At 40.6% G+C, this 18,239-nt stretch overlaps 1 protein-coding gene across 3 annotated transcripts in view; it reads left to right on the forward strand.

Moving 5' to 3' along the window:
* The window catches only part of CPED1 (cadherin like and PC-esterase domain containing 1), a 268,756-nt gene that overhangs the window by 11,862 nt on the left and 238,655 nt on the right, over window positions 1–18,239 (forward strand). For all 3 annotated transcript variants that reach the window (XM_015540679.2, XM_007089175.3, XM_042970757.1), the window contains exon 2: window positions 15,025–15,208. In XM_015540679.2, the coding sequence (XP_015396165.2) occupies window positions 15,025–15,208 (184 nt within the window). The remainder of the gene's footprint in view (window positions 1–15,024; window positions 15,209–18,239) is intronic.

Raw genomic sequence — 18,239 nt, forward strand, 5'->3', positions numbered from 1 at the left:
TATGCTAGCAGCCTTCAAAGTTTCTCTTTGATACCTCTAGATGAGTCAGGTGCAAGCACATTCCACTGGTTTTCTAGGGATACACGAACAATACTTCCTGCCTCTCCTGCTCAAGAAAGTGTTGGGCTGCAAGTAGCAGGAATGCAGCACGTGAATTATGCACAGTTTTTGACATTTTAATTCTTTTCAAAACCAATTTCTTATAACACACCTCACAGCTGATTTTTGACAAATCAAAGTTTGTATCTGCTGTCCTAAGTATATTCTGACTACACCTCAGAGAGTGATCTGGGAAAAGTGACCAATTCAGGATGGGAGATTCAGGCAAGGGAAAGGCCTCATGAGAGCGAATAATCTATAGGGAGAAAAGAGAATTTGTTAAATAGTAATATTGCTCCAGGGACCTGGTGTTTCTTCCTTTTGACATAAGGAAAAGTGGACCGTGTTGGGGTGGTGATGTGCTAGTTAAAGGTCAGTGTATCTGAGGCAGATCGTACTATTCTCTGCTCACTTTCTCCCCAGGTGAGAGAGAAAAAGAACTGAAAAAATAACTAATGGTTATTAAGGAGGGCACTTGTTGTGATGAGCACTGGCTGTTATATGTAGGTGATGAATCACTAAATTCTATTCCTGAAACCAATATTACCCTATATGTTAACTAACTCGAATTTAAATAAAAACTTGAAAAAAACCCAGAACTAATGAGGACTGAGTTCCAATGCTGAAGAGTTGAGTGACCATGGACAAGTGACTTCTTTGGTTTCTTTTTATATCATATGGCATAAAGATGGAAATATCTGCTACAAAGATGTCATGGGAGCAGGTTAGACACGATAGCTCAGAATGTTTTGAAAAACATTGAAATTATAAAAGACAGGGGAATAAACATTATCACTTCTGTTAACAGATAACCTGAGGGGGAGGTGCCTGCGTGGTTCAGTTGATTGAGCCTTAGGACTCTTGACTTTGGCTCAAGTCATAATCTCACAGTCCTGGGATTATGACCCTCCCTCATGTGTGTGGAGCCTGCTTGGGATTCTCTCTCTTTATTTCACCCAAACCCCCCGTCTGCACAGGCATGTTCTCTCAAAAAATTAAATTAAAAAATTACACTAAACCGAATGAAAAAAAAGATAAACCGAGATATATTGAGAATTTTAGGAGTTTATTTAAGCAAAAATCGATTCTAATGAGGCAGCACCAAACCGGAAGTGGCTGAGAGTGTTTTCCTGTCAGGAAAAGGCACAGGCAAGGTAAGGCAATTGTTGTTTGTTTGTGTATTTATTTTAAGAAAAAGAGGATGAGTGTGGAGGGGCAGAGAGAGAGGGAGAGAGAGAATCCCAAGCAGGCTCTGCACGGTTAGTGTGGAGCCCAACGGGGTCGGGGGGGGGGGGGCGCCAAACCCACGAATCATGAGGTCATGACCTGAGCTGAAATCAAGTCAGATGCTTAACTGACTGAACTACCCGGGCACCCTAAACTAAGGCAATTATTAATTGGCTAAAGCTTGAAACCTAGTTGGCTGTTTGTGATTGGTTGTCCTTAGGTTTTGATTTCCTAACCTTGAGGGACTTACAGGCTTAGATTTTGGTTTGCCTTACATAGGCCACCACCGCATTACAGCCACTTAGCCAAATAGCCCCCATGTTCAATTAACTTGACACATCCCAAAGGATACTGCATGAAAATATTCTCACTACATTTAGCATCTCTTGAGGGAAAAGAATGCGTATCGGCAACAAAAGTGTACCGGCAATACTCCTGTTTTCGTTAAAAAGTTACAGTATAATGTCGTTGACAAATGTCAAGTTGTACAGTTATGTTTCAGCATTCCACCAGGCGTCCAAAATTGCACTGTCACAATTGAGTTTCCTCTTGATGTTCCACTGGTCCTTTAACAAGCAATAAGAAGTATGATAGCATTCCGATAGTTTCAGCACTAAGCCTAGTTCTTCTCTGGTGGAAAATCTAGCATTAATTTAGCCAAAGTGCACAAATGCTTCAGGAAAAATGCAACAGGAAATTAACTTTTCTGTAGCAGTGCAGGAACTATCTGACCTTAGCAAAGCATCAACCAGAAAGTCAACTTTCATACTGAGCAGGAAACCTTCCATACTAGACACACCCAGAGGGCAGAAGTGATTTCAAGTGGGTTTTCCCTCACTCCTCCCTTTATTATTCTCTCTTTCTCTCTCTCTCTCTCTCTCTCATAAACAATGAAAATATTAATAACACATCTGAATCTTCGTCTGCACAAGCTAAACCTACTTGTCCAAATATTTTAGCGCTACATTAGCTATTTTAAAAATGGATAGATTTGGGGCAGAGGTGTTTTTGTTGTGGCGGTGGTGGTAGTGTGTTTTTTGTTTGTTTGTTTGTTTCTTTTTTTGTGTGGAGAAGATAAAAATGAGGGAAAAGGAAGTAAACAGATTATTTTTCTTTTAAGGAAACAATGGTTCAAGCAATATTTTGTCTGCTTTAAACAAACTTGTTTGGTGGAGAACAGATAAAATGTATTTGTGAAAATATATTCTGTCAGAAATAGAAACTTTAGGAAGCTAGAACTGTCTCCTGTTTTTAATATAAAATGATGACATTTCATTTTATTAGTAGTAGTAGTGGTAATAGTAGTAGTATTTAGAGGGAGAGAGCTTGAGTGGGGGAGAGGGGAAGAAGGAGAGAGAGAGAGAGAGAGAGAGAGAGAGAGAGAGCGCATCTCCATGCTCAGCGTGGAGCCTGACACAGGGCTCAATCTCATGACTCTGGGATCATGACCTGAGCCAAAATCATGAGTGGATGCTCAACCAACGGAGCCACCCAGGCACCCCAAAATAATGGCATTTTAAAAGGAAGCCCCTTTTCTGTGATATAAATGAGAAGATTTCTCATACTCCAATGATTGCACATGGTCCTCAATACAATTCTTAGAAAAAAACCTGAAAAAGTAACCAAGAATTAATAATGATGTAACTACCCCCTGTGAAGTCTAGCATTTAAACAACATCTTCTAATGAATTACTAGCAGTTGGATCAGGGCAGGGATCAGGTTTAGACAGTGCCTGGCACATAAGTTGAGTGAATGGATCAATGGGATCTAGTATAATTCATGCTGTGTGTCCAGTTTAGGGATTCCTGTGGTGCCACTGGTCCTTAAATTTTTCTTTTGTGTTTTCAGTTGGAGTTTTAAACTCTTTCTCCCCAAACAACCCATCTAGGTCTTCCTCAGTTTATAAGATGTCCTTACTTTCCTGAAAAGACCAAAGCAATTTATTACATTAGAAGAGATGGTTTCTTCTGTAGGTCTGGCCTAAGAGACCCTTTGCTGGACCCTTTAAGAATAAACTGTACCTCTAGGAAGGGAACTCATTTTTCTAGCCAGTCACACAAGAAAGCCAAATGCTATTCTGCAACATAATCCATCCCCTAAGGGAAGAATTACAGAGTTTAGGGAGCTGAAAATTTGATAGCAGTATTAGATGATGTCTTACTCCTTCCTCGGGAGATAGTGCTTATTTTGTGGTATTACTAGATATTATCATTTCCTGCCAATTTTTGATTTTTAAAGCAAAAAGTTGGCCATCGAATACTTAAGCATTCTAGAGTGAGTATGTAATTTGGAAAGCTCTAAGATAGATTTTGAAGGGAATATGTGAGATTGTGTTATGATGTGTTGGTGTAATATTGTAGCATGTGGCAGCATGAGCAGGACCAGGGTAGACCAGGTGGAGGCTTCTAGAGGGGAAGCATGGAAAGGAGGTTTCCTAGGGCTCAGTCAGGCTGGGAACGTGTTACCCAGGGTAGTCCCCAAGGAGAGCCACGGTTGTATATTAGTACTGGCCAGTGAGCTGAAGAGATAAGATGAGGAGGCCATGGAGCGCCAACCACCACGGGGGTGCTCCGAGTAAGCAAGAAAGCAGAATGGTTGCCAAGCCAAAAAAGCGAGCGTGAGGAAACTTCGTGTGTAAATTTGGTTTAAGGCAGGATTTTTTTTTCATGCAGAGCGTGGTGCCTGCATATTTAACACTTGTTTCTCCATTAATCCTAAGGCTTTGTGCCCTACATGGGTAGGATGAGGCAGAGTCTCTCTGGGTTTGTGAGGTATGGGCCTCTGTCCCGTGGCCATTCAACCAAGCACTGCAGCTGGCCTTTGTCGCCCTGGAAATGGAGGGGCACCTAAAGGGAGGATATTGGTTTTCCATCCTTAACCATCTGTCCAGTTCATGGGGACACGGGATTTCTGGTAAGAATCTGGATCATCTGGTTGCTACAGGGCTGTGAGTACTGAGAGGCAAAGAGTACTGTGAGTTCTGAGAGGCAGGAGCCAGATATCTATCTGCATGGGATTGACATTAGACACTTAACTGAAGTGAGTTTAGTAGCCCCTCCTCCTCTCTTGGGGGGTCTGAATGTGGTGACTGGGCAGGCAGTGGATGGAGACTCTCAATCCCCACCTCAGCGCCTGAATTCTACCTGTACTTCTGGCAGATATATATATATTTTTAAGGCTGGACTCTCTGTGCAGAGTGGGTCATGTTCACTCTGGTGCTGTTTCAGATTCTCAGCTGGCCAGCACACATTTTATTGTGGTGGCCGGCTGCAGAAGCCTGGGATCCCTGTGTGTGCAGTTTTGAAGTGCAGAGAGGACTACAGGGCTTAGGAGGACAGTGGAGACCATAAACTGGGCTGGGGGTGGGCAGGTTAGCAGCTAGCTTTGTGGCAGAGAGAGGCAGAGAGAAGAAAATGAAGATGGAAATGAAGAATGCAAACGAGGAGTTCGGGAATTTCCTAGGTGAATGCTATGGAAGGTTCTAAGACTAGACGATGGTGACCATTAACTTCTCAGCCAAAACGAGGGAGTGTAACGTGCTAGAGAACTTTGTGTATCCCAGTTGTGAATTTATTTATAGAACATTATAATGAAATGTAAAATTAAATCATATTTAGTTACATAGTTAACATAGTGCTTAATTTTTATCTAGCACCCAAAATCTTAAAAAGTATGTCCATTTTATATATGGTATCAATGGCCTTTTTCTTTCATAATATGTTTGCTCTAACACTGAGTTTTTATGAAAGAGAAATATTAGAAATGACTGATTATGTGTAAATGTGTTAATGTCCCTACTATATAAATACTACCTTATCCTATTCCGCTTGTAATTTGACAGAACCCCTACGAAATCACATGGTTGAATTTTTTTTTAACGTTTATTTATTTTTGACAGACAGAACATGAGCAGGAGAGGGGCAGAGAGAGAAAGAGAGGGAGACACAGAATCCGAAGCAGGCTCCAGGCTCCTAGCTGTCAGCACAGAGCCTGATGCAGGGCTCCAAACTCATGAACCATGAGATCATGACCTGAGAGGAGGTCAGACACTTAACCGACTGAGCCACCCCGGTGTCTGTCAAGAGGTTCTTTTATGCAATAACTTCTTTAAGAGATTTTTAATACGCTTTACATTTATGAGGCGCTATGTATATTCAACTGCTTTCATCCTCACTGAGTCTCCTTCAACCCTTCCACTAGCATGAAAAGTGAGACGGAGGTTGGTACTCATTTGCAGATGAGGAAAGTGAAGTACATCAAGTAGAGTTTAAGTGGTATTAGCAGATAATGAATGGAAGGCGGGAAGTAGAGGGGAAACCCAGGATTTAGAAGGCCTTGGGGAGTTGCTGGCAAAGACTCAAACTAGTCTCTGGCATCTATAAAAATGTTTGGTAGATTGTATGATGCTTAGGTATTGATATTGCCGTAATGACCCCAGTGTTCTTTCCTGTCTGTTACGTTGTTTTTGTAGGGACTTACTATTTTAAGACTGAATCGCTGAATTAACTGGTTGTTTGGGCACCAGGGGACAGAGACTTGCTATTATTTTAACATTTTTCAAAAGAACAAGGTCTCCCCTTGTTTTCTGCTTGGTGTTTCACAATTGTGGATTGTCAACTTTATATTTTCTTCATTACGGATATCCTTCAGGCTACTGTGGACACTGTGATAAGGTTCAGGGGGCTTGAGAATATTTGCTCTGAAACCTGCAAACGTGATCGGGGCTTGAGGATGGGAAGAAAATGACTTCCCCCTCTTAAATTCCATGAGCTTGTCGGACTAAGGAAAGCCTGGGAAGCGAGAAGAGTGTGGGGTCAGGAAAGCAGAAGGAAGGAGAAGAGACAAAAGAAGGACCCTCATGAGTGGTTTTATTTGATCCAGAATAGGAAGTAAAGTCAAATATGCCTAAAGGAAAAGCAATCTACATTCTCTCCCAAACTCATTTACAGCTTTATCTTATTCTTAGAGATATCTCCAAGGACGCGATCATCGATCATGAGCACCATCTCCCAGCTACCCCTGGGGTTCTGTAATCTCTGCTGGGTCTTTGTTACGTCTGTAAAGTTGCAGCAATCAGTACACTGAAGACCCACAGCTGTGCTTCGTGGGTGGCACCACAACCAAAGGGGAGCCTTGAATTAGTTGGAGGAAAAACCTCCAGAGGAAGCTGAAACAGAGGCTTCCCATGACTTTCCAAGCAGCTAGAAAAGAGAAAGAGAAACACTAGGAGAAGCAGAGAAGGGAATAGAAGTTCCTCCACGTTGGTGGAAATGGCTGAGATTTTCACGTGGTGGAGTTTGCCAGCCAGCTGCAGCTACAAGACAGGGAAGAGGGGACCTCGCCGCAGGAGACACTAGACACAGGCTGGAGGAGAAATCCCTGTTCCTGTGTTCTCGGTTTCATTTTTAGTTTCTCCAAGATTCCCGCCACGGGTGAGGGTTAGCCTGGGGCGCAGGGCTGAAGCTGCGCTTTCTCTGGAGCCTCGAGAGCCCAGAAGCTGTTTAGTTCACCTTCTCTTTTCTGTCCTGCAACTTGCCCTCTGCTAGCCTCTCCTCTTTCCTCCAGCTGCACAGTCTGTACTTGTGCCCCATTTAGAAAGGCACAGCGTGGTTCCCGGTTTTGAGAGTGGAGCCTGGGCATTTAACATACGGATGACGGAATTCTCAGGGTCGGCCTTCAGATTTTACAGATGTGGTGGGACGTCTTTACTGCTAAGCAAAAATCATTACATGTCCCTTAAGTTTCAGTATTTCAGATCTTCCAAGCGGGTTCGGGCAATATGACATTATTTACCATTAAATATTTTCTAGCTGAGGATGGCCAGGTCAGGGTCTGTAGTGCTGTTCTCTTCCATTTTCCTCCTTTGTGCCCGCTTTTCTTCTGATATGTCAGGCTTCTAGCCTCCCTTCCTGTTTACTTAATACCAAGTAAATTCATGGCCAATCCTTTCTTTGGAACTTTCCTTCCCACTTCTGGAAGGTTTCATCCTCTGTACTTTACCTCTGTCTTAGTTACACTCACCGTGATTTGTCCTGTTGCTGCTTCTCCTTCTTTCTATCACAAATGAGGCTCCACAGTACAGAACTTACTGCCTTTCCCCTCCCAGTGCATTTCCGATGATGCTCCCCCGATGTGATTCGGTGCCTCCTTAGGACAGGTGTCATGTCTCCGTCTTATAGCTTGATCGCCCAGGTCACTGAGTACTAACATTTTTGAAAAACTTTTCAGGGGCACCTGGGTGGCTCAATCAGTAGAGCGTCCGACTCCTGGTTTCCGCTCAGGTCATGATCTCACGGTTCATGAGTCTGAGCCCCACATCGGGCTCTATGCTGACAGCTAGGAGCCTGCTTGGGATTCTCTCTCTCCCTCTCTCTCTGCCCCTCCCCGCTGGAGCTCTCTATGTCAAAAATAAATAAATAAACTTTAAAAAACCCCACAACTTTTCTGTATTATGGAAATGATGGCATATAGTTCTTAGGAAATTTTATCATTTAGGAAGTAAAAGTCTGCCTTCTGGCATTCTGTTAGGATGCCCATCGATCCGGAAAACAAAATAAAACAATAAAACACCCTCCCAGTTTTCCTCATTTGCCTCTTCCCTGCTATGGCTTTTAGTAAAAGGAATCAGAATTCATTGAGGTTGTACCTAGGTAGAAAGACCAGCATAAAGTTACCAACTTTTAAATTCTCTACTACTTATTAGGTTTTGGTTTCCTATTAGGTACTTAAAAAGATAATGAGTAATGATGTATTACCTACACTTTTGTCCTCATTGCCAGTTACTTGTTACCTATCTGGCTATATTTACCATCCACAATAAAAAGTACATATGGTACTGACCTTGAAGGACTTCCTGTTTTAATTTCTCTGCGCATCTTTTCTCTCCCTCTAAGAATTATCTTTCTTCTCTCATTTGCTTTCACACACAACATTCGTAATACATGTGAGTAACAGCATCTAAAAGAGCACCTCAGTCATTCTTTAACACTTTACCCAGACCAGAGATCTTTTCTCTGCAGGTACTTACCTTGCATGATTCACTAATTGTTTATCACTCCTTCCACTAAAAAGTGAGTTCAGGGACACCTGAGTGGCTCAGTTGGTTGAGTGCCTGACGTCGGCTCAGGTCATGATCTCACAGCTCATGAGTTTGAGGCCCACATCGGGCTAACAGCCCACTTCGGATCCTCTGCTCCCCTCTCTCTCCACCTCTCCCCCACTCACGCTCTCTCTGTCTCTCCCTCTCTCTCTCTCTCTCAAAAAAATAAATAAACATTAAAAAAATTTAAAAATGTGAACTCAGTGAGGGATAGAGCTTTGTCAAGTTTCTTCACTGTTACATTGCTCAGAGCCTAGAACTATGCCTATCATATAGAAAGCGTTCAAAAATATTAAATGGGTAAGTGGATGAATGAGTGTGAGTGAGTGAATAAACATTGAGAAAGAGCCAAGAGGGAAGAGATATTAAGGATCCAGGAGAAGGAGAAAAGATGGATGAAATTCTCAGGGATTTCAGAAGGAGGTTTGTTGCCTAGAGGAAGGGGGTTTGTGGAATCTGGAGAATAATCAGAGCGATTAGCCATGGATAAGGGAGGACAGGTTTCTCGTGTGGAAGTCAGAAGAAAAGAGGAAATGTTAGTCGTGCTGATAGGCTATGCGTTTGACAAAACAGAGGCTATTTAATTAAATCAGTGTGCTTCCTTCTAGCAGTGGAAATTTCACTGTGAATGGAAGGCAGTTTTCTGTAGAAATAAGAAGGTAGCTGGAGAATAGGAAAGTTAGTCACTATGGAGAATGTGAGAGAGAATTGAGCAGTGAAGAGCATAGCGGGATGGTCTGGGAGCCCTGAAGACAGAACTGGTTTTGCCAACCAGAATCTGTCCACTGGACACTTCTCTCCAGCAGCTCTCAGCAACCCAGCCCGGGTGCAGGACAGGCAGGCTGCTGAGATCTTTGGGTCTCAGAGTTTCCACGGCACCCTAGTCCTCTCAGCTTACGTGGCATGTCATAATTATTGTAACTAGTTGTTTATGTCTGCTTTCCTTGATGGGCTGTCAGCTCTGTGGGGGCCAAGACTTGTCTGGCTTGTTAACCGCCATGTCCCCAACTCTTCCGTGCTTGAAGCTTTGCCATGTGAATGTGACGCAAGTCCAGTGGAGCAAGGGGATAATTTCATATTCTGGGTAGGGAGTTGTTGGAGTGTTGGACCAGGGGATCCAGGCTGCACAGAAAGAAGGTAGAAAAGAGGCTAGTAGAAAGTTGGCATGAGCGGGAAAGACTAGTGTTGAAGAACTGATATGTTGAGAATAAATGAGATGGAATACTTGAATGTGATCAGAGAATGGAATATCTCATTTTATACGTTCAGAGGTGGGGGTGTTTGGGGACCATAACGTCCAAGATTATGGCCATTCGAGCGGCCACTGTAGTAAAGTGGAGGAGACAGGCATTAGGGATGAAGAAGTCATAGATATTTCATGGCTTGAGATGCAAATATCAAAGCTTCCACTGAGAAGTTTCTAGTGGGTATTTTCACCTCATAGTAAAATAATTAAAAGGCATGCATGTGTTTACAAACAATGAAATCATACTTAGCATTCATGCATTCATTCATTTGCTCATTCATCCATCCATTCCCTTTTACTGGAAACTGGTAGTAAGCTTATGTGCAATGGTTAAAAGAAGACACATTTAGGCTTTCAGGAAACATGAAAATTTGTATGAAGGTCAGACACTAAACAAGTAATAATGTTACTATAAATTGTGAAGCGTGCCAAAGGGAAAGATAGATTGAGACATAGGTGATGATGGGTTTTGGGAATAGCTGTTTAAGTAGGTGCCATTTTATCAAAGCTATATTGAGGATACATCTTTTTTATATTGAAGCCTTATTGCTTTTGTTTCTCTGTCATTGTTTAAAACTTACATACAGGCACAGATGAGCAAACTTGCTTTTCACTGGATGTTCTTGGGATAGTCAGTAGCCCCAAGGCACAGTTTGCCAGTGTAGTCAGAAGGCCCTCAGTGTCCTGGAGTAGGTCTGAGAATTGTGTGTTTACTCCATGATGGGCTTGTGATTCAGTTGAATCAGTTGTGAGATAAAGGCAGACTTAACTAAATGTTCATTTATGGAGGAAATTTCTCATGAGGCTCTGTTTGCATATCCGGGAAACCTGTGGTTCCTACACTGTCCTGCAATTATAAATAATTTCTAAGTAGAAAATGTAGAGGACCTGCATCCAAGAAACTCAGTTTTATCTCTTGAATTCTCTAAAATAAGTATAAATTTCACCAATGAGTAAAAAAATCCCTATTTTATTCTTATAGTGGAAAAATTAAAGCATAATTCACTATGATAGATTCCGCAATATTTCTAAAATGTCAAAGATCGAGACCAGCAAGGCAATTTTACTTTTAGTTATATAATATAACACACATCCAAGGTCTACTATATGATTTGTATTAGAGCATCAAAAGGTGTCATAAATACATGGCTACTTTAATAAATCTAGAAAAAAAATCTGTCATGTGGAAAAAAACAAGTTTTATTTTTCATCCCTTCTATATTTTAAAGAGCTGCATTTCTTGCTTTTTGTGGTAAGTCCTGGTGAAGATTTTTTAATACTATAAGTAACTGAGAAACATGGTGCTTTAATAATACAGCTCTTTATTTGATTTTTTTTTTGCTGCAAATTCATTACTTTGCTCAAACATTTAATTCTATTTTTGTCATTCTTGCTCCTATTTGAAATTCTGCTGAAATAAATTTCTTAATACAAATGTTCACCACTTTTATATTCCCAATCTTCCATGGTAGTATTTATAACCCAGACTTTTACACATTGAAGAAAAAGATGTTTGTATTCATTCATTCAAAGAATATTTATTATGTGCCCATTATGTGCCCAGTGGTATTCTTAGGTAGGGGAAACAAAAATCAACAAAATGGAAAAAATATATGCTTTTATTTACCTACTTTTATGGTTTGGGGAGACAGTAAACACAGTAAGTAGATAAGATCTATTTTTACATTAAAAGGTGATGAGTCATATAGAGAAAAACATACATCAAGATATATGGATGCATATAGCTTATTGCAGAAATGGTTTTTATGACAGAGACAAAACTATATTAATTGAAAAGCTGATAGAATTCTTAAGGGAGGGGTGCCTGTGTGGCTCAGTTGGTTAAGTGTCTGGCTCTTGATTTCAGCTCAGGTCATGATCCCAGGGTTGTGGGATCAAGCCCTGCATTGGGCTCTGCAACTGAGTGTGGATTCTCTCTTTCTCTCTCCCTTTGCTTCTCTCTCTCTCTCTCTCTCTCTCTCTCACTGAGAAAAGAAAGAGTTCTTAGTGGAAAAGCAGAATTAAAATATAATATTACTCAGTTTAATCATATATAGTTAACGTCATTTATTAATGGGACACTGTGTTGGATACCTTTAGATAGCAAATTCATTTAATTCCTCTTACAACTTCATGAAGTAGGATTTGTTATTTCAACTATACGTATGAGAAAACTCTGATGTAGAGAGATAAAACAACTCTCCCCAGTGGATGAAGCAAGGCAGACTCTGAATTTAAATCCAGATTTCTGATCCCCACTCCTCTCCTGTTCATCCTCCACATTGCTGCATCTAACACTCCAGGTCGTTTATTACAACACTCTGTCCTTTGCTTCATTTAAGGTGGTATAAAAGTTTCAGATGTTGAAGTTTTTCCAATAAAAATAATAAGTGTTTAGTTTTAAAATAACTTTCATGTAGTCTGGCAAAGTGATTTCTGAGGGACAGTTTTTCAGATCTTTCCAGAAGGGAGAGGGGGAAGTGACTTGGGAGCTCAGAGTGTCAACATCCAGTAACATTCATTCTTTCCTAAGTCTTCTCAGAAGGCCTGCGAGTCTCAAGTTTAGTTGCAGTAGTGGTGGCTAGGTTAAATTCTTTCACTAAAAATATATCTTCAGGATTGTAGGAGTAATCAAGAGCTCTCAGTTCCCAAAGTGCTTCTCTCGGCATTTGATAATCCTGCATTTGCTGGTGTGGTTGACATAATTGTTCACGTAGTTTTTATTTCGCATATGCAGTGTGTGCACCTGTCATTGGACCAGCTAAAAGCGTTCTTGCCCCTTGGTATAGGGCCATTTTGCTGATACAGTCTGTTATAAATATGACAAGGACAGGAGCAGTTTGTATTACAGGGTAATACAACATAATTTGACTGACAAGCTCACTTCCTATTATTCTCTGTAGTCTGAGATGTGAGCGAAAATGTCAGTCTATGCTATAAAGGTTATTATAGAATATGGCCACTTATTATACTTTATTTAAAATATATTTTTGTAAGATATACTGGCAAGAGCCACATGGCTATGGCTTAAACTGATCCTGGTCGGGGGGGGGGGGGAAGGGAGGGGTGTATCTTTCAAAATAATAATAACGTCAAGTTTGAAAATACACTCACCTCATGTGAAATCACTGCTCTACTTGAGCCAGCTGTAATAGAGAGGAGCATCCTGTGATTACGAAAGAAAATAATGTGAGAAGGGAATTCTGGGCACTCTGCATTTTGCTTGAGTGACAACGATATATTTGGAAGCATCTGTCTTCCCCTTGCACCTAGATGCATGTTTGTTTATTTTGGCCTCCTGTGGGATACTGGTTCCTTCTAACTCCTGTGGACAAAGGCTCAACTGTTTTTTGGCTTCAAAGACTCCTTCTAATAAGTTTACCATGACAAACAATGATATTGGCTGGGGAATCGTGTCCCAATAGGCAGTTAAATTTTTGAGTTTAAATAGTTTCATTATCAAGAAAACACAATATCCTTTAACAAGGGAAAGTATCTAATCAATCAGGTTTGCCCAAAGTACCATGCAGGGGAGGTGTGCTTAGCTAGTTTCTGTTCCTTTCTATTAAATCCACTACACAAGTATTCAAAGCCTATGTTACTGTGTGCCAGGCAGAGCTCAGATTCAGAAAGTTTTTCTGATTCTTTGTTTTTTATATTATTATTTAAAAAACACATAGATGGTCTTTCTATGTGTATAGTATACCATGCACAGTTCTAAGCCATTCACAAACATTAACCCTTTAGTTCTCACAGCGCCCTTAGGAGGAAGGTATTATCCAAGGTCACACAAATAGTTCTGGCAGAACCAGGGGATTCAAACCCAGCAGTCTCTCCAGAGTTTGTGTTTTTCTGCACGTCATTGTGCTTTGTCAGTCCATTTACAGATGGAGATAATTCGTATGCAGTGAAAAATAGGATATAGTTCCTGCCCTCGGAGAGTTTACAAAAGATCTTGATAGACCACTATGGCTCATTAATTTCATAGATATCTTCATTTATTAAACACATCCTGTGTGTACATGCATACTGCCTGTAATGAGCTCACATCAGGGAGAGATGCACATTTCCTTTCCTAAGTGCTAACAAAAGGGTGTATTTCAATGAAAACTTTCCAAAAGAGGTGATGTTTGATTCAGAGTTAGCCAGATGGATGAATGGAGAGAGAAAAAGGAATTTAAGTAGAAGACACAGGTATGTGTATGAAGGTATGTGATATGAACAGAGAAGAAAGACAGGGCTTAAGTTTGAATGACCTTGTGTTCCTTGATGAAGATTTGGAGTTGATTCTATCATTAATGGGAAATAATAAAGAACTTTAAGTAGTGAAGAGGCATGTGGTACATACTTTTAGATCCATAACCGGACAGTTCGATTCAGAGGTGTCACTAAACGTAGTTTGGATTCCCAATTTTGTTTTTTATCTCTTCTCCCTCATCTTCCTTCTCCAATACTTTGTCTCCTCTTCTTCAGTCTCTCCCAGGTTTTGCTCAAACCCCCATCCAATCTCACTGCTCCTTTCGGTAACAAAAAAATGTCTACTTTATCCAGTTTTAATCTCAGGTTTTCAGGAAAATACCCAATGTCTACAATTACACCTTATAATGAACTCAAATATCAGCACTCTTTCTACTTTGTCAATTGGAAAATTCCCTTTTGTTAATGGAATTTCAAACACTGTCGTGAGAAAGAGGAATATTTATTTGGGCGATCAATAACTATGGAAGGAAGAACCTGAAATTATGATGCTCTGGATCTTGGGCAGAGACCCAGCCTGCCACCCTGAGATGCATTCCAATTTTGCTGTGTTCTGATTGAGAGGAGAAGCAGCACTGTGTATCTCCAGAGGGCTCTGAAATTGCTTCTCAGCTCTCCCCGTTCCTAACCGTGTCCTTCCAGCACAAAATCCATCCTCTCTGAGTCTGTTTCCTCTCCCTTGTTTACTTAAAAAGCACTGTTAGAAGATAATGCAGCTGGAAGTATTTTATACAAGCACAATGCAGATGAAAGGCATTGCTATTAATTTATATTTTCAGCTAGAGTTGAGTTCTGTATTTCTATGCAACAGTATTCCTCCAGGACCTCTGTATTTTAATGGCCTAAAATTTTCATCTCTCTGTAATAGAGAGAAAAATTCAATTCACCTTCGGTTCTTGCCTATGAGGTCACTTTTGCCCTTGCCAGCCTTTCAGAGAATTTGTCTTTCATTTCCAGAGAACAACTTGAAGGGTAACTTTCTGAATGGCCCTTGATTTGCATTAATGATGTCCTTCAAGGCAAAGTGTGCTACTTTTTCCTCTTGAATTTTTATGCCTCCTTTCTTTCTTTTTCTTCTTCTTCTTTTTTTTTTAGATCGAGAAATCGATAAAGATACACTTTGGGAGCCATGACAGAAGGGCCGTCCTCTACAGGCCTCCTTCCTCCAGCAAAATGGAGTTTCAGCTCCATCAGCACGTCCTCACTCAGCATCGCTACTCGGTCGTCATCGCTGAAGAAAGGCTTGGTGCTGGTCTTGGGCTGGGGCTGCTAGAAAAAGGTCAGAATAAGAAGAAAACGCCATAGCTGCTTGACATACAATGCTAAACAATTTTTAGAATGTGCTACTATCTCCCCCTAAAGAAATTTATAAAAACAAAATTTTACCCATGATCCCCTTTCTTGCATCAAAGAAAATTTGGCTCCTTTTTTACTTCCTCTCAATTTTTCTTTAGCTCTATTTCTTTATTCCTGAAATTACTTTGTTTATATTTTTGTAGCATTTTGGAGTTGCATAGTTCATATTTAAATGCTACATAAAAAATGTTTATGTTTATGAGCCTGAATACATGTTCTGCCCAGCACCAAACTGCTCCATATTTTAAGAAAATTGCCACTTCATCTGACTGCAAGTAGAATGTGCTGGAAATTGTTTTGAGAAGCCGGCTTAAATGTGATTCACAGATTGGCTCTAAAATGGGGAAAAAGTATGGATATTTATCACAGACACTATTACTAGTCAAGTACTTTTATTTCTATCATTTGAAACGAGAAATAAAAGACAAGTTTTTAAACAAGGTATTTGAAAAGAAAGTTGAGCAGATGATGAGGGTCAAAAAGGGCAATGAGAATAACAACTAGCGGTTCCTGAGCAACTAACCATGTGACAGATACACTCCACCTTGCTCTTTAAAGTGCAAACTTATGCCAGTGAATGAATGAGGTTGGGGAGACCTTAAGCCACAATTACCCTTCACCAGGTTCACTTTTACCACACTGGTAGTAAAGCTATAAGCTACCTTGCTAGCAAAGCTTTTGAAGGATAGGGCCCCAAAAGATAGACTTGGGTGAAAAGAAACATCCTGAAAATGTACAGAGTATGGGCCATTAGGACAGGTCTTCAGGAATGCCATTTGCTCATCCCTGCCCCACTGGTTGTAGTATGGAAGTCTAGAGCCTTGTGCTTCTGGAAGCAAATGAGAAAAACAAAAAGGAAGGTAAAAGCTCTGGAATGTCAAAGAGTGCTGAAAACAAATCTTACAAACGTCGTTGCAGTTGGTTCTGTTAAGGACCAACCGAAAGTTCTGGAACATCCATAAATGGTATTTGTCAGAAAAACATTTATCCATGTTAAGGAAAGATATAGAATGTATAGCCTCCTTCTCATCCCCAAAAACCTTTTAGTTACTTTTTTAAAAAAGCTTATTTATTTATTTTGAGAGAGAGACACACACACACAGAGTGTGAGCAGGGGAGGGGCAGAGAGAGAGAGAGAATCCCAAGCAGGCTCTGCACTGTCAGCGTGGGGCTCGAACTCAGGAACCTCGAAATCATGAGCTGAGCCCAAACCAAGAGTCGGATGCTTAACCGACTGAGCCACCCAGGCACCCTCCACCTTCATAAAACATTTTAGCCCATCATTGACCTAGGTGATTGAATGTATAACCACCACCTATGTGCCATGTGAAAACATCAGCCATGATTACACAGCACTGTTGTCTGAAATGCCTGTTTCTCGACCTCCTTGGTACCGCTACTGAGTATGTGGACGACCTGGATTCTCTGTGCATTTCAACTTTAGTTCAGTTTCAATTTTCAATTTCATCTGTTTGCAATTTAGAAGGAGTATGTCTGCTCTCTCCCTTAATGTCTGGGTCAGTTTTACAAGAAAAGGGAGAATTACTTTGAGGCTTCCAAATATCAAGAAAGTGCAAAGACAGACAGCCTGAAGGCAATGAAATCTGGCAGCCAGAGGAGCTGGTAGGCCCAGCATAAGATAAGGAGATGGTGTCACCAGAATTTGTCAGTGTAAATACTGATTTGGCTCTCTTATTCCACCTTCCCTCCTCTTCTACAACATCCTTTTCCTCATTCTTTCTTGGTTTCTTCTTCTCGGTGTAATAAGATATTATTCCTGGATAAGGCCTCAGTTTCATGAGTATGGAAAACTGATTTTTGGTTTTCACTTGATTTTGTAGTTTTCACTGTGAGAGCAACATAAAATATCTAGAAATTAAACAAAAAGTTCTGTGACCATGATCTAACATTTCCTTGATTTTCTAACATATAAGAAACAGAATCACTTTTTTATTGAAGCTTATTTTCCATGGCCACAAATTTAAGCTGTAGATAATGTTTGAATTGGGGTACTCATTACAAATATATTTTCTAAAGATTTGATTATTACAAAATTCATTTCTCTTTAGTTTCGCATATTCCCCTAATGCTTCTTTGCCTATATGTACAGCAGCAGAAAGTATGATGTTATACTGGCACATTTAAACTTCCTTTCTCCATGCCGAGCATCTTGGGGGGAGTGGGGGCAATTCAGAATGATCCGGAGACCTACCCCACCTATCTTTCACTTCATCATTGCAGTTTCTTCTCTTTGCTAAACTGAAATTTGAAAGTATTACATCCAAAATCAATCAGGTACTACCACAAATATTACTAAGTGCCCAGGTGCAGATTTGACATGTTTATAAAATACATTCTTGGTTGTAGGAAAATAAATACAAGATAAATTTTCCCCTGTCTACCTATCCATTTTACCTGCCTTTCTCTCCTCTTCTGATTTGACCCCAATCACTTCTGCTGACCTCTTTGTGTGCCATCCTTTGAAGCACAGATGGCCTCTTTCCAGCCTGGGGCTACTTTTTTTTTTTTGATGTTTATTTATTTTTAAAAGAGAGTGAGACAGAGCTGAGCAGAGGAGGGGCAGAGAGAGAGAGAGAGAGAGAGAGAGAGAGACAGAGAGACAGAATCTGAAGCAGGCTCCAGGCTCTGAGCTGTTAGCACAGAGCCGGATGCGGGGCTCAAACTAACAAACCACGAGATCATGACCAGAGCTAAAGTCGGATGCTCAACCCACTGAGCCACCCAGGAGTCCCTGGGGCTCCTTTTTTCTTTTTTAAACCTTTAAGGCCAGAAGTGGATAAAAATTAGCAAAAATAAAAGGGTCTTACCTAGGCAACATTCCACTATTAAGTATAATCAGTTTTTGTAGAGTAATATTTGGGTTTTATATTTTATTCAGTTTCCTTACTACTTAGTAAACATTTATTGAAAGGAAAAGTAAGCAGTCTCAGGTT

This window comes from Panthera tigris, chromosome A2 (genome assembly GCF_018350195.1).
Source record: "Panthera tigris isolate Pti1 chromosome A2, P.tigris_Pti1_mat1.1, whole genome shotgun sequence".
Classification (NCBI taxonomy): Eukaryota; Metazoa; Chordata; class Mammalia; order Carnivora; family Felidae; genus Panthera; species Panthera tigris.